Below are 15,741 nucleotides of genomic sequence, written 5' to 3'. Positions count from 1 at the left end.
TTAATTTTCTTTCAAAAAATATATTTGCTGTATCATTAAATATATTAACTGTGTTCCAAGTTTGAATTTGGGATGATAATGGGATCAAGAGATAGAAATTAAATTATAGTAAGTACCATAACCTATGGAATTTTAAAGCATACTTTCAGACGAGTTTTGTCACGCCTGTAATTTCTAAGCTGCACAACATATACCAATGAAGTAAACGGTGATTGACAGACAAAGGCTCAGTGTATTCAATGTGACCTTGATTTGGAACAAATGACGTCATCTAGCAATACGATTGAGGGGGGAATTTGAGGCATAAATTGGTGGGTCGCATGACAGCAGAGACAAACTCGAGAATGTGAAGTGATAGAACATTCACAGTTGTGTCGAATATTGGTAATGAATGAAGCTACAATCTCAATTCAGCAACAATCAGGAGTCTACAAGTTAAATTGGGAAAAATTCGTGAGTAATGTTGAGTCAAGAGAGAAAATTCACACTGTCCAGGCATATGCAACGCAAGTGGAGTGGGCTATATATAAGCAGTGGATACCTTACAATTAACATCCCATCTGAACAGATGTAGTCACGCATAAAACTTGCAGCTGTCTCTGAAAAGTACCCATTTTTTTTTTTAAGTTTATTTATACACACTTAGCATTGCATGTGTAGCATCTTTGGGTATATCATTAGGCTGTGGACTATTGGCTGACTTTGACACTTAAAAAATTAAGTATAATTGGAAAGGGTACGAAATTAGCTTTCTAACAGTTTTTTAATCAACTCTTTACACTTAATAGATCCCAAATTAGAGTAATTTTTATATCACAAGTCATAAAATAAAAATATGAAAAATGTTTAAACTTTGCAACAGCATTGTGTCAAAACGGTTTTATTTACAATGTTATAAATGTGCATAGGTACATACCTCCATGTAGTCTACGATCAAATAAAATTTCATTAAAATCTGAAAAGCTAGGATAGTGAGCTGTGTTATTTGATTTGAATGACCTGTAGAGTAAGTTTGCATGCCAACGAAAATGTTTAATTGAAAGGGAAAACGGAAAACATTGTAAATTAGAGGTGTAGATACCTACAGAAAAATAAATAGGTACATACCTCCATGTAGCCTACGATCAAATAACATTTCATTAAAATCTGAAAAGGTAGGATTGTGAGCTGGTGTTATTTGATATGAATGACCTGTAGAGTAAGTGTGCATGCCAACGAAAATTTTTAATTGAAAGGGAAAACGAAAAACATTGTAAATTAGAGGTGTAGATACCTACAGAAAATAAGAAAGCTTAGGGAAGAGGGTAAACCAATTTTATACCTGGACGAAACATGATTAGGCACCAATTTAACATTTCACAGGGGCTGGCAGCATAAAGACATTACAGGAGTTTTGACTACCGTAAATGTGTCCGACAGACTCATTGTTGTCCATCTCGATGGAGCTAATGGATGCGAGTTATTATACAAGGCAAGAACAGAAACAGGTGATTGTCATGGACAGACAAGGTCTAATAATTTCGAAAACTCGGTGACTCCCAGTCTATCTACTCCATCTCCAATCGTCATGGACAATGCGCCCCATCATGGAAAAGAATTAGATAAGGCACTGACCAAATCAGCAATAAAAAAAGAAATCTTGACTACTTGTGAAGGCATGGAATGCTATGTGAAGAAAATATCACAATATTCACTTTTTTTTTTAATAGAACAAATTCATCTTAAGTGCACACCTGTAGATTAACGGTTAGCGCATCTGGCTGAGAAACCAGGTGGTCCGGGTTCGATTCCCGGTTGGGGCAAGTTACCTGGTTCGGGGTTTTCCCTCAATCATTGTAAGATATAGTCATAGTAAGTGACTCTGTAGCCACAATACAATCAGTAGTATCAACAAATCAACCAAAAATGGAAAAAAATAAAAGAAATCTGTTCAATGATTAAACAAATCCAAACTTTAAATAAAATCATAGTTCTCAATTGGTTCCCTCACATTGTGGTATAAGCAGAAATGAGAGAGCTGACATTCTAACAAAGAGAGGCACTAAAATTGAACAAAATCAAAACTATAATTTGTCATATTATTCAATAAAACAAATTATTAAAGATAAAATTAAAAATAATTATATGTCCAAATATTAAATACTACAGAAAATTCTCATTGGAAAAATTTACTAGAAAGACCTCATTTAATTCCTGACCTACCATGTAAATCTGCTATGGCCATGTTCAGATTCCTTAGTGATCATGATTGTCTGGGTAAACATTTGCATAGAATTGGCATCCTGTATATTCTAAATTGTGTAGTGTGTTCTCAAGAAGAAGAAATGGATATGAATCATTTAATACGTTGTGAAGCACATTAACAAAATAAAAGTCCTACATCTAAATGCTGGGAAGCAAGAGAGAAAGTAACTCGATTGTTATATCAAGAACTCTAAATACCTACCTATCTACCCAATATGTACAGTCCAGTGGCGTGCGCAACCTATTGCATTAGGGTAGGCTCTTCATGTTTGCATGCTACATAGGTATACAACTTACAATATCTCGAACATATTGATAATTTGATATAATTTTAGTGAGTTCTGACATCAAACCAGAGCAGCAGCCAGAAGGAGGGTAAGAAAATAGAAACTTCCGGAAACTAATGATAAAATAAATTGGTAATTAAATAAATCATACCTTATTTACTTAAAGGTGAACTCCATTCTGCGTTCCTTTTTAGAAAACTCCTCAATGACATGTGGAATGTAGGGGATTTTCAGATTTCTTTCAGCTTTTTCTTCTCAATGGACATCAAGGCTAAACTGCTTAATCTTTCTTGCCCTTGAGTTGATCTTTGAAGTGATTTAATCCGCTTAAGGGCAGAAAATGACCTCTCAGCAGATGCAGATGTGCTTGGTATGGTCAAAACCAGTAGGGTCAATTTGTACAATTCGACAAATTCTGTGTGGAGTTGTTTTGATTTTAAATGTGTCACCAGTTCATGAGGGTATTCTCCACGAAACTCTTCCATTGAATATAGGACTGTCAATTCATTTTTTAGACGAACTATATCAAACACTGCACTGTGCTTTACATTCAGCGCATCCAGGGCGGAATTAGGAAAATTTAATTTATAAGACTGAAATTTGTTTGGATCAAGCAATGAAATAAATTCCAACTGAGGGAGATTTCCAAACCTATCTGTAATATGGTTTGTCACATTGTCTATTTTTTCAAAAAATATTCTCCTGTATTTTATGACATCATTTTCCAGGCATTTTCTTTTTCGCGGCACTTCTTCACATTCGACTTCATTACAAACATCACTCCATAATGCATCAAATCTGTATCTCTCATGTAGAACAATACGTTTTGTTTCATTAACCTTTTCTACACAATACAGAATATCCAAATGCTTCGTTTGAAGAATGTTGTACAGAATGTCAATGTATGCATAGATCTTTGATAACACATTTAGAAGAAATTTGGTCTCAAACTCTGAAAGGAAAGACAAATATCCACGCGCAAGAGCAACAGTTTCACTTTCCCAGTCTGATGAGTTGTTGAGTATATTTTTAAAAAAGTCCACCAGCAATTTACGGTTCTCTTTTACAATATTGACTATTCTGGAAGAGAAATTTCATCTTGTGGGTGCATTTCTTGGAATTATTCTGTTGGAATATTCAGTAAGAGCATGCGCGCGTTTTGTAGACTTGGAGAAGAAGCTACTTAGTCCATTCAATGTCTGAAAAAAAGATCCGGCACTCCTTAATACTCATAGCTGACTGAGATAAGACTAGATTTAGGACATGACTGAAACAATGAACAAATAGAGCTCTAGGATAAATGTCTTGAACTGTGGTTTTAAGTCCATTTATTTCTCCAGCCATCTCTGCCGCACCGTCATATGTTTGACCAACTAATTTGTCTCTAATATCATAAGATCCCACTATGTCCATTACATGATTAAATAAACCATTACAGGATCTATCTGCACTCACATCAACGAAGGAAATAAACGTTTTTTGAACCTGTGCTGTCTGGTCATGGACATACCTGAGAGTGGTGGATAGTTGTGATTTGTTGCTTACATCGGATGTTTCATCTAAAATAACTGCAACATGCTGGGCCATGGAAATGTCATTCTTAATAGATTCCATCAACACGCCACTGATAGCAGCTATCAGGTCATTTTGAATTCTGTTGATGTGCCCTTAAATGTTGTAGACGACTCTACATGTTCTCGAAGAGTAGTGTCGTAGCTGCTCAACAAATGTAAACATTCTATATAGTTGCCTTTGTTAAGTGAATCTTCACTTTCGCCATGCCCTCTGAACGGCAGTACTTGCATGGCTAAGAAGCACGTTGTGTCGATTAGGCTTTTCATTATTTCTCTGTTCTTCTTCACCATTTCATTGTGACGCGCCACATCCGATTTCAATTGTTGATCAAGTTGGGTGTCAATACGAACACTTCCAAAACAAGAAAGCTGAACAACCGAACGCAAATGACATTGCGATCTTTCGTGTTTGACAATGGCATTGCTGAGATTATTTAAATTATTATAACCCTCTTTGTTCCACACACTTTGTTCGTTACAAATTAATGGTTAGCACGTCTAGCCGCGAAACCAGGTGGCCCGGGTTCGATTCCCGGTCGGGGCAAGTTACCTGGTTGAGGTTTTTTCCGGGGTTTTCCCTCAACCCAATATGAGCAAATGCTGGGTAACTTTCGGTGTTGGACCCCGGACTCATTTCACCGGCATTATCACCTTCATCTCATTCAGACGCTAACCTAAGCTGTTGATAAAGCGTCGTAAAATAACCTACAAAAAAAATCGTTACAAATTAATAAGCATGGCCAGCAAAATAATGACTGCATCCTGTTAGCTAATTAGTTTTCACATATTGGTTCACATTGAAATAACGTAAATATTCTCTACTCTTTTCTTTATGTAAAAACTTAAAGTTCGGAAGCGCCGGCACTGGTCTTCCCCCCACAGTTACAATTTCAACTTTTTCGTTCAATGATCTACAACCGAAAGTCCTTTTAAAAATCTGTTCAATTATACAGTGATCTTCTGCCATATTACAACAATATCGCACTAGTTTTACCTCACTTTGTTTAAATAAACTCTATAACACACTCACTTTGCCAATAGAAGTTCAAATAAACACTATAATACAGTAATTTCATCACCAAAAGCGCTTTCATTAGCGCCTACCAGCCTAACGTACTACGGCAATGGGCAAGACACGTAAATCAGGGCGCATGAGCCAGCTGTTCTAATGTACTGATTATGAAGGGAAACACTACGCTCACTGCAGGGCCAGGGAGGCTCAGCAAGCCGAGCTGCCCAACTCTCCAGTGACGAAAGATGACGCGAGAGCGAGCACACAGCGGACAATAATTGAAATGCGACGTACAGTACCAACCAAAAGGAAATGAAAATAGGATGCCAAGCCAAAATTTGCTGAAATTAGTTAAGGACTCTGCAGACTTTCTTAAATTAACAGCATTACTTTTAAATACAAATTTAATAAATTTCTTCCTGTCTGTCTGGGTAGGCGCAGCAGACCTAGCCTACCCAGAATGCACGCCACTGGTACAGTCAGTTTAAGACAGTAGTGTATTATGATAATAAATAATAGGAAGAATTTTAATTTTGTCCTTTATATGTGCAGAAATTTGATCCGAACAAATGTAACATTGAAAGATTTCTTGCAGAACAAAAAGTTACATTTTTTTACATATTTCTGTACATATAAAGGACAAAATTAAAATTCTTTCAATCATTTATCATAATAGATTGCTAATATTTGGAATTCAGTCATTCGCTTTCCCAAAACATGCTATGAAATGTTTAATATAAAACAGTTTTTATCTCGAAAAGGAAGCAAAAACTAGCAAAATTGTATTAGAATTTTTTGTTTGAAATATCTCAAAGAATAACCCCCTGAAATTAATAACATTACTTACAGTTCATCCTATACAGGACAAGTCTAAAAGAATGAAAAACTTTACACAATTATTATTAATAAATTATTAAAGATAGGAGAACATATAAGGCATCAATAAACAGCACACACACCTCTCAAAGTTTTATTCATACTTATCGCACGTACTTTGTTGCTATGTTATAATGGCAAGTGATCGGGAGAAGGCATTCTGCGAAGACAGATTCCCTCTCAACTGTACAACAGCATTTCCGCACATGTTTTGTTAAAGATCCACCATCTCGGAAGAACATCTACCATTGGTACCATCAGTTCGAAAAGATTGGTTCTCTATGTAAAAGGGAAGAGCACAGGGCAGGCATATGTATCAGATGCGAGAGAAGATTTCACAGCAAGCCCGCAAAAATCCACGTACCAAACCAGATGTCAGCTATAGTTGCCCCAAAAAACCATATGGTGTATTCTTCATAAGTGACTGAAACCAAATTACAGGATCATGCATCACCAATTCTGCATGGAGATGCAAGCAAACATGGGGGTTGAAGATTTTTGTAGGCCCCTAGTTTTCTCTGAAGAAGCAACATTCCCTGTTAATGGGAAGGTCAGTCGCCATAACATGCAAATATGGGACACAGACAACTGGTAAGCCATCGTTGTGCATGTCTGGGATTCATCCAAGATCAACATTTTTTGCGTCATATCACAGACAAAAGATATGGCCCACTCTCCTTCTGTGAGGGCACCATAACTGGGATGACCTATTTTCGCATGCTGCAGCAGTGACTAATCCTGCAGGTAGATGAGGACTCCAACGACTACCTGTTTCAACCCCATTATCACAATGCAGTCTGGCATTAACCTGAATGAACTGTTTATTGGTCCTACTACTACCAATGACCTGGCATGTTGCAATTGGCCACCCAGGTCACCTACATTATCCCTGTGATTTTTTCTGTTGGTGGTAAATGGAGGGCGCTGTGTACTTGTAGCCCCTGTAACAAGATCTGCCAGAGTTATGGCAGAGCATGTTGCCACTGCCATGGAAACCATAGATGTGGACATGCTGTCTCGATTATCGGCTGGACATATGCCACATGAAACACGGTTCCCACATTGAATGTTTGTAAATCTTGGTGATATAAATAAAACTTAGAGAATTGTGCTGTTTATTGATGCCTCGCATGTTCTCCTATGTTTAATAGTTTATTCATAATAAATACATAAAGTTGTTTCATTCTTTTAGACTTGCCCTGTATATGCTGATTATTATTTATTATTCCCATGGCTTGACAACTTCTTTTCCAATCTTTCAAAGTGTTTTCGATGTAAATGTTGAAGAGTGTGCTGTTGATAGACTGCTGTTGTTGAGAGACTTGTGATACTGTTTCACTTAATGTCTTTTCTAGGACACTTCTATAGTTTTCAGTGTTGTTCTTGCAAAATGCCCATGTTACAATTTTATCTGCATACAGTATATTGCTGGACATTTTATTCCTTTTATCTTCTTAAGTATGTATATATACAGAGTGGCCCAAATAAAGTGTTACAAGTTAATATCTTTTAAATGAATAGATAAAACCGAATACTTCGTCTTCTGAATTTTATTGGAGAAGGGGGTCTTCCAAATTGTGATATGGGCAATATTTCCTCAGGGCCCTTCAGATTTTTAAATGAAACCGTGAAATTTTTTAAAAATACTTTTGTTCCCCTTAATAAACTAAGCAACTTTTATTGAAACTTTTTTTTATATAACTTGTTGAGCAGTTACAGGGTATTTTCATTGAAATATACAGTAGTAGAAAAGATTACAAAATGAATACGGAAATCAATAACTACTAAGTTATTTACTTTACATTATGTCATTAAGTGCTCAAAGTAGCCTCCATTAACATCTAAGCACTTGGTGATTCTTGTGGAAAGGTTTTCTCTAACTTTTAACAACATACAGGGGCTAATAGTGCGACAAGCTTCACTTATTCGACGTTTCATGTCCTGTTTTGTTGTAGGTGGTGTAAACATGACTTTTTGTTTCATGTAACCCCCCCCCCCCCCAATAGTCCATTGGTGTTATATCGGGTTAGTGAGGTGGTCATGCAACAGGTCCAGCACGTCCAATCCACCTGTCAACAAATTTTTCATGTAATGGTTAACATGTACATATTGCAAAATGTGGTGGTGCGCCATCCTGCTGATACCACATTTCTCTTCTCGAATTCAAGGGAATGTTTTCCAAGAGGGGAGGTAATTCTTGGTTGAGAAAATGGCAATGTGAGTCGGCAGTAACTGTGCCTTCAAAGAAGTAAGAACCGATGACAAAGTTACGAAGGATTCCACACCAAACATCCAGTGACCAACGATGCTGAAAAGGCACAATTCTCTTCCATTAGGGGTTTCCAGGTGCTCAATAATGCATATTATGCTTATTAACATGTCCAGTGTTTGGGAATGTCTCTTCATCTGAAATTAATATGTTTGCCAAGAATGAACCATTCTCTGCAATAACATTTGCGTAGCCACTCACAAAAAATAACTGAAAGCTGAAAATCTCTCTGTGTGAGGTCTTGATGCATATACATATGATAAGGATGGTAATGGTGATGCTTCAGTACAGTATCCGACTTATCTGTGGATTTACTTCTACAGCGGCAAGAATATTGATAGCATTTTAATCATTCACTTTTGACTTTACCTTCAAGTGATTTTTGTTCTTTACACTTCCATTGTTACGCAGCCGTGTTTCCAGTCGTTTGAATTTCATGTGAGACATTTGCACCCCATATCATTCATTAAACACTATGCTGCAATTCTATAGTTTCTCCTGCATTCACCTAGCACTAACATAATATTAACTTTCTCATCATAAACTGTCATATTTCTGAATCTCGAAGAGCCAGCCAGATATTTTGAGAGTTGAGGTGGCTTTGAAATCATATTACTGAAATAAATGGAATTGAAATTTTTTAGATAAGATTTACTATGTGTTTAGATGTTAATTAAGGTTATATTCAGTAATTAATAAAATTATGTAAAGTTATAGCATGGTTTATTATTATTTATCTGTATCGGATATGTCTCGTTTCAAACACCCTATACCATTTCAGAATTTCAGTATAGAAAAAAATATTTTAAACAAAAGTTGCTTAATTTGTTTAGGACAAACAAAATATCTAAAAGTTCTATCATCATTCCATTTAATATTCTGAAGTTACTCCCCAGGAACCCCATTTTGCGGCACACTGAAATGTTGTCCATGAAACTATCATGAAGGCCCCCTCCTCCAAAAACTGTAGGAAAAGTCAGCATTTCGTTATATTGATCCATTTAAGAGCTATTAGCTTGTAACACACTATATTGGCCACTCTGTATGTTGAATTATTTACATAAACAATAAAGACATCCTTGTGGGAGATATGTTTTGGATTGTTTCATTGTTTAGGTATAACCATTATATCTTACTGCTTCTGGTGTTGAAGGAGAAATTATTTCAACCATCCTACATATTTTCGGTAACTACCTTTCTATGTAATTTTTTTAGCAGATTATTTTTCCAGCGCCATATGCTCCCATCTGACCTATTAAAATGGCGAGAACAGTGCATTGTTTTTCTTATAGGCTTCTTTGATTGTTTGGGAGATATTTAATATCTCAGTTTCTATACTCATTCCTGGTTTGAAACCAGCTTGTTCATCATGTGTTAATTTTTGGCCCTCCAGAAAGTGTGTCACTCTGGCCAATACTATTTCTTCCCTCAACTTAACAAACACAGGTGTTATGGATATTTGTCTGTAACTTGGAATTTCTTCATATGGTTGCTGAGTTTTAGCTACTATAGATGTAATTATTGCTTTTTCCGTGCTGTTGGTATTTGATTTGAGTCACCCAATATTTTGTTGATTACAATATACCAATTATATATGAATTTGTGCAAAATCAATGACAGACATATATTTAACTGTACAATTTATAAACGAAGGCGTATATCTTTATCAGATTATAAAAAATATGTAATCCGTACAACGAAAGTTTATTCCTGTTTGCATAGTCAATGACTTGTTTTATGTATTTTTTTTGGATGGTAGTTCAAGAACATGAATTGAACGTAAATATCATTGGCAACATGTTAGGATAACTGAATTTTTACGAAATGCATGAAGTGTATAATGTAATGTATGTGTCATCTTCGTGACAGATTCTTTTGTGTGCAAAGATAATGCACATAATGATTGGTTTCCGATGTTGAGCACATGACAATAAGTATCTTACTCTTTAGTATTGATATGGAGTAATTAGGGCCCTCCCTGATGAGTCGGTGCAAGAGTGGTACAGCTGCTGTGCTACATTTGTTTGAACGATGTTGTGCTACACTGGACTCCCTCACTGTACAGCATATCTGTGGCATACATGTGTTTTTCTCTGCATCACTCCACTGGACATTTTCTAAATTCTCAGTATTTATTGAACCTTCTAAAGGACATGTCATGTAGTGATGAAGATATTGCATTCTATGAGTATTTAAGGTTATGAAGGAAAAGGAAACGATACTCGGTGCATCCATACATTGAAAGGAATATCAACTGTACAGTAAGTTGTTTATAGTAACACGAGAATTGACACTAGATGATTGATTTGATTCATTAATATTTTATTCTATTAGTAAAAAAATGTTACCTGAGATTCCTGTTTTTTTGGCAACCTCTCTCCATGCATTTTCAGTTATGTCTTTTCGTGAATATTCCACTAATTTTAAATTGTAAAGCCATGGTTATTTCCCTACCAAAAGATCTAACTGTATTTCCACTGACTTACTTACTTACTTTTACGGAACCCGGAGGTTCATTGCCGCCCTCACATAAGCCTGCCATTGGTCCCTATCCTGAGCAAGATTAATCCATTCTCTATCATCATATCCCACCTTCCTCAAATCCATTTTAATATTATCTTCCCATCTACATCTCGGCCTCCCTAAAGGTCTTTTTCCCTCCAGCCTCCCAACTAACACTTTGCTGTCGTCATGCCAGAGAATCAGTCCCATTGCGAGGCTTATTTGAAGGATTCGTAACAAGCTGTTTTTTACGGTGATGGGTTGTTAGCCCTTCGCCCAACCCCCAAGCTGGAGGACCACCCCTCATCGGCTGTCCGCGACTGCTTATTCAATATATTCACAGCTACCCTCCATATCTGGAGGCCGTCTCCTCGATCCGCAACCTGAGGATGCGCCATGCCATGGTGATATTTCCACTGACATAATGGCAAAATTTTCTTTGTTACAAATAGAAATATTCACAATTTTACTCGGGAAATTCTGCTTGCCGCGTGAGAAATGTGCAGCAAGGCTGCATGCCAAAAACATGTTGTATCAGTACTGTGCCGTGTCGACCCATGTGAGACTGCCATTTCAAATATATGGCTGTGACATTAACTTGGCATGCAGAGCGCTTACCAAGCTGATGTCATACCATTGCTCTACCAGCCCGTCAGGGAGCGGCCTAAGAAGTTATTTTCAAATTGTAGCTACACCTTGTTTATGTAGTTATATGTACTCTGGTGAGTATTGTTACACACAGAGTACTGAGTTGTTATATTTCTTTATTAGATATTTCTACAATTCGATGTTGTTGTAACATCTTATACCGAGAATTGAGAACGAAATAATGGACATAAAATTTTGCCATTATTCATCTTTATTCTCGAACAGAAATCTTGTCCTCGGTGGTCTAGTGGTTACTATGCTAGCCATTGAAAATGAGGCTTGCAAGTTCAAACCCGGTCAAGGGCAATGAATTTTAGAGAATGATGAAAATATCTTTAGCATCACGTTTTTTCTCATTCAACACTGATATTAGTTCAAAGTTGTTGTATGGCTAGTTACATATCACAAAAACATCTTTATTCACTGCATCGTGAAAAAATAATAAATCTAATCAGGTGCACAACTTCTCTTGCCTTGGATGTCTATGACAGATTATGTAACAGTGCTTCTACAGTGCTTCAAGTTTTTTGAAAAGGATTTATTATTGTATCTTTGTGTTGTAGCAGATAACTTCAGTGAAGTTTAATACCTACCATATTATTGGGAAGAAGGTACATGAAATAGGTTAATTTTATTAAGAAATTTACTAATAGTGTTTCTGTTCTGCTTCTAACTGCATATTCTTTGAAGTAGCCAACGTTTCAGTAATGTGTTGATAATATGATTTATGGACTAGATCTTCGAAGTAGAAATATGGGAAACATTTGGCTGCACTATAATTTTGGACCATTACATAAGGAAAAGATTCTAGAAGAAAAATCATTAGAGATTAGAAAATTGTTACTTTGTACTCTTTTGCGTAAGAACTTAATTTAAAATGTTATACCTGTTAAAAGAAATATAATTTCATCTGCATATTTCGCATGCGTATTGACTCATCAATATTTAATACAGACAGAATCTGTCTACTGTTTATGAGAAAAATTTGTACATAAAGACAGACGAGTGAAACAGGTAAGGTAAAGTGAATATATGATTGGATCACTTTCTTGGTTTTCGTAGTTTTAATAATAATAATAATAATAACAATAATCATCATCGCCATTGCCACTACCACCAATTTCACCTTCACCATTGACAGTAGTTGAAAAGCAAATTCACTTCATTTGACGTGTAAATATATACAATTTCCCTGTCCTGTTTCTGTCTTGTTCTTTCAAAGAAGTCTGGGTATTTATTATGACAGTATTAGATCTAAGTAATAATTGCAATAATTTCTTACAACATTTTGGTGTCACAGGAACAAAACAATATCTTGTCATTTAGAATGAAGCTAGTTGTTTTCATTTAGATTTCATTTATGACACTAGATGTCTATTCTTCCTGTGTTCTGAGAGCCCTATGACTATTTTTTGTGTATTTTCTTAATGTGAAATATTGACCAAAATTATTTGTGGTTGATTGTATTGGAAATAATTTATTATTCTGAAATGTAAGTCTTTAAAAATAAAACTTGAAAAGCAATAAAAGGTTATTATTAGCTTAGAGCGTGCCAATGCATGCATGAAGTAAAATGAGACTTGATTGCTTGGACATGACTTCGTGGTGACAACATATTATATAGCATCCTTGTGTTTTCATGCCAGCACCAGAGAGGGGGAGGGAAGGTATGCTATGATTGTATTCAGTTGGCACAAAATTATTAAAAGCAAGTGAATGAATGTGTGTGAGAAAGGGGAGTGAATTTGTTTCCCATTTCCATATATTCAGTAGAATTGGAGTTAAAATTATTCAGAAAGAATCTTAAGGGCTAGCAGTTACGTAAAAATTTAGACTTGATTATATGAGTAGAAACCAGTTCATTTATAGTTACACTTAGGCTTAGGTATTGAAGTATAAATGAGAATAAATGTTTTTACTCCCTACAGACTGTAAATTTTGAACTTGAACTTGCATCTCAAGTCATTTTCAGACATTTTCACGCAAACATTTAAAAGGAAAACAGTATATCTTACATATCAGTGATGTGTAGTTGCTGTCATTATTTGTGGATTTCATATAATATTTTTTCCTCGTAAATAACATTGTCTGACGTTACTGCTTTCTAAAAATGTTTAAATCCTTTTGCTTACTATGATACTTTCTTTCGGAATAAAATAAAAAGAAATTTAAGTAAATATAATATTTTTAGAGACTAACAAATATATAAATTATTTGATATGTCCAAACTAGTGGTTTTCAAAATATTATTTGTTTTGCTTTGTGTATGTGATAAGCTCTCTGAAATTAAGACTTATTAGTGTGCTAATTTGATTCATTCTAGTATTCTGAGGAATACTTTCTCTCTCTCGTTTTGGAATTAGCAGAACTGTACACAAAACTCTTGTGCTTTATAGAATGGAGATTATGAAATAATCTTTTTATTTTTCTTACTTTTGGCTACCTTATGTAATATTTAATTCTGTAACTTACATAATTCATGTTGTACTTATACAGCTTTCTTGCGTGTTTTTAATATTAAAGGAAATTAAGTTAACTTCTAGAGAGACAGTGTGCTTGATGGTTTCAAGTGAATTGTTTTTGTCACTTCTATTCTTGTGGATGAAATTTTAACATTTACATAGCCTAGTTAATCAAACTGCAGAGACTAAGAGGAAAGTAGAAAATCGGAAAGATTGGAGAATTCTGGGTTTATGGTGAAAGACCTGTCCATGGACAGAACATTTATGTATGTATGTTTAGTTAATAATTTTCGTCGTTTCGAAAATGTTCCATATAAACTCTATGTTTTAATTTATTATATGCTGCAAAAAAAATATTCCAAAAATCACATTAAGAAGTGAGATTTTATTTTTTACTTCAAGTAAAATTGTTACAATTTATAGTTTTAAAAAATCTTAATATAATTCCATCGTTTTAATGGAAAAATACAGTCACTATAATTAAATTTATTACAAAAATACTTCGTACTAAGTGCCTTGTGAAAGAAACTTTACAAATTTTCAGCAAAGAAGTAGGAAAATATTGTAAAAATTCTTTGATCAATGATAACATTCAAGAACTGGAACAATTTTAAAAGTCAGCAATATTTGCTAATAAGCAGCCCAGATGTTGCCATAAGAGGTCTTAGAAACACATCTAATACATCGCAAATCTTACGAAATTGATTTGTGAGGAATGTTTATCTTTTTCATTATGCCATATGCTATTCGTCTATAGCTGCGTCTACACAGTTCAGTATTTCATGTGTGTATGCATACAATCTGGGAAAATATTGAAAGAGTCAAGTTTAAAATGCGCGTTCAATTAAGATGCTTGAAGATTTTGTGTCTACATGGTGCGCCTTTTGAATGTCATCTTCACTACATATAAAAATTAATTTTAAATATCAATCTTGCTTGCATTGCTTCAATGCTTAAAATTGAAAGAAAAGTTGAACCATGTAGAATGCACCTTATTACTGTCATATGATCATCTCATTGACGCATTGCATGTAGTTCAAAGGAGTCTGTAAATAAAGATCTATCTCGTCTTTGAAGAGGTTTGTTAAAAGTAAAATAAATTATACAGACACAGACTACTGTATGAGCACTTAACAACACAAAAGAAACACATTAAACCATTGTCGTTGGCCTGGTTGGCTCAGTTGGTATAGCACTGGCCTTCTATGCCCGAGGTTGCAGGTTCGATCCCAGGCCAGGTTGATAGCATTTAAGTGTGCTTAAATGCAACAGGCTCATGTCTGTAGATTTACTGGCATGTAAAAGAACTCCTGTGGGACAAAATTCTGGCACACTGGCGATGCTGATATAACCTCGCCAGTTGCGAGTGTCGTTAAATAAAACATAACATTTAAACCATTGTCTGCATGGTAGGATTATAGTGCTTTCAGATATGGTCAACTAAGATTTTTCTGAACTCTGCTAGTCAGTGTAGAATTCCATTTTTAACATGAGTACACTTGTAAGACAAAACTAATTTGCCTCCAGTGATAGAGTGTTAAGCCGTGGTGGATAGTAGTCAAATGTCCAAGGTAGGCAAAATTTACAAAACATAATGACATAATAATATATACAGTGATCATCAACCGCCTATATTCCAGGCACTCACAACCCACAAAGCAGTGCTTATTTTCCATTCTATATTATGCTATGCTGAAAATGTTTTGCTTGCAGTATCTGCTCTTAATGCAGGTGCTTGGGGAACACTGATCCTTCTTACAAGCATACTGCTTAATGACGTCATCATACCGCGACTCCTGTTTTTCAAACGAATATAGAAACTCTCTTTCAATTGATGCTGTGGCTAAGGCTGTCTCTCTACTCTGTC

At 35.4% G+C, this 15,741-nt stretch overlaps 1 protein-coding gene across 5 annotated transcripts in view; it reads left to right on the top strand.

Moving 5' to 3' along the window:
* The window catches only part of LOC138705047 (BTB/POZ domain-containing protein KCTD3), a 139,761-nt gene that overhangs the window by 60,667 nt on the left and 63,353 nt on the right, over positions 1 to 15,741 (top strand). For 4 of the 5 annotated variants that reach the window (XM_069833620.1, XM_069833618.1, XM_069833622.1 and 1 more), the window contains exon 8: positions 13,059 to 13,079. The exons of the other annotated variant lie outside the window; for it this stretch is intronic. In XM_069833620.1, the coding sequence (XP_069689721.1) occupies positions 13,059 to 13,079 (21 nt within the window). The remainder of the gene's footprint in view (positions 1 to 13,058; positions 13,080 to 15,741) is intronic. 5 annotated transcript variants of the gene reach the window in all.

This window comes from Periplaneta americana, chromosome 8, assembly GCF_040183065.1.
Source record: "Periplaneta americana isolate PAMFEO1 chromosome 8, P.americana_PAMFEO1_priV1, whole genome shotgun sequence".
NCBI classification, from domain to species: Eukaryota; Metazoa; Arthropoda; class Insecta; order Blattodea; family Blattidae; genus Periplaneta; species Periplaneta americana.
Note: the sequence above shows the minus strand (reverse complement) of the source record. Positions and strands in the feature narration are given on the sequence as shown.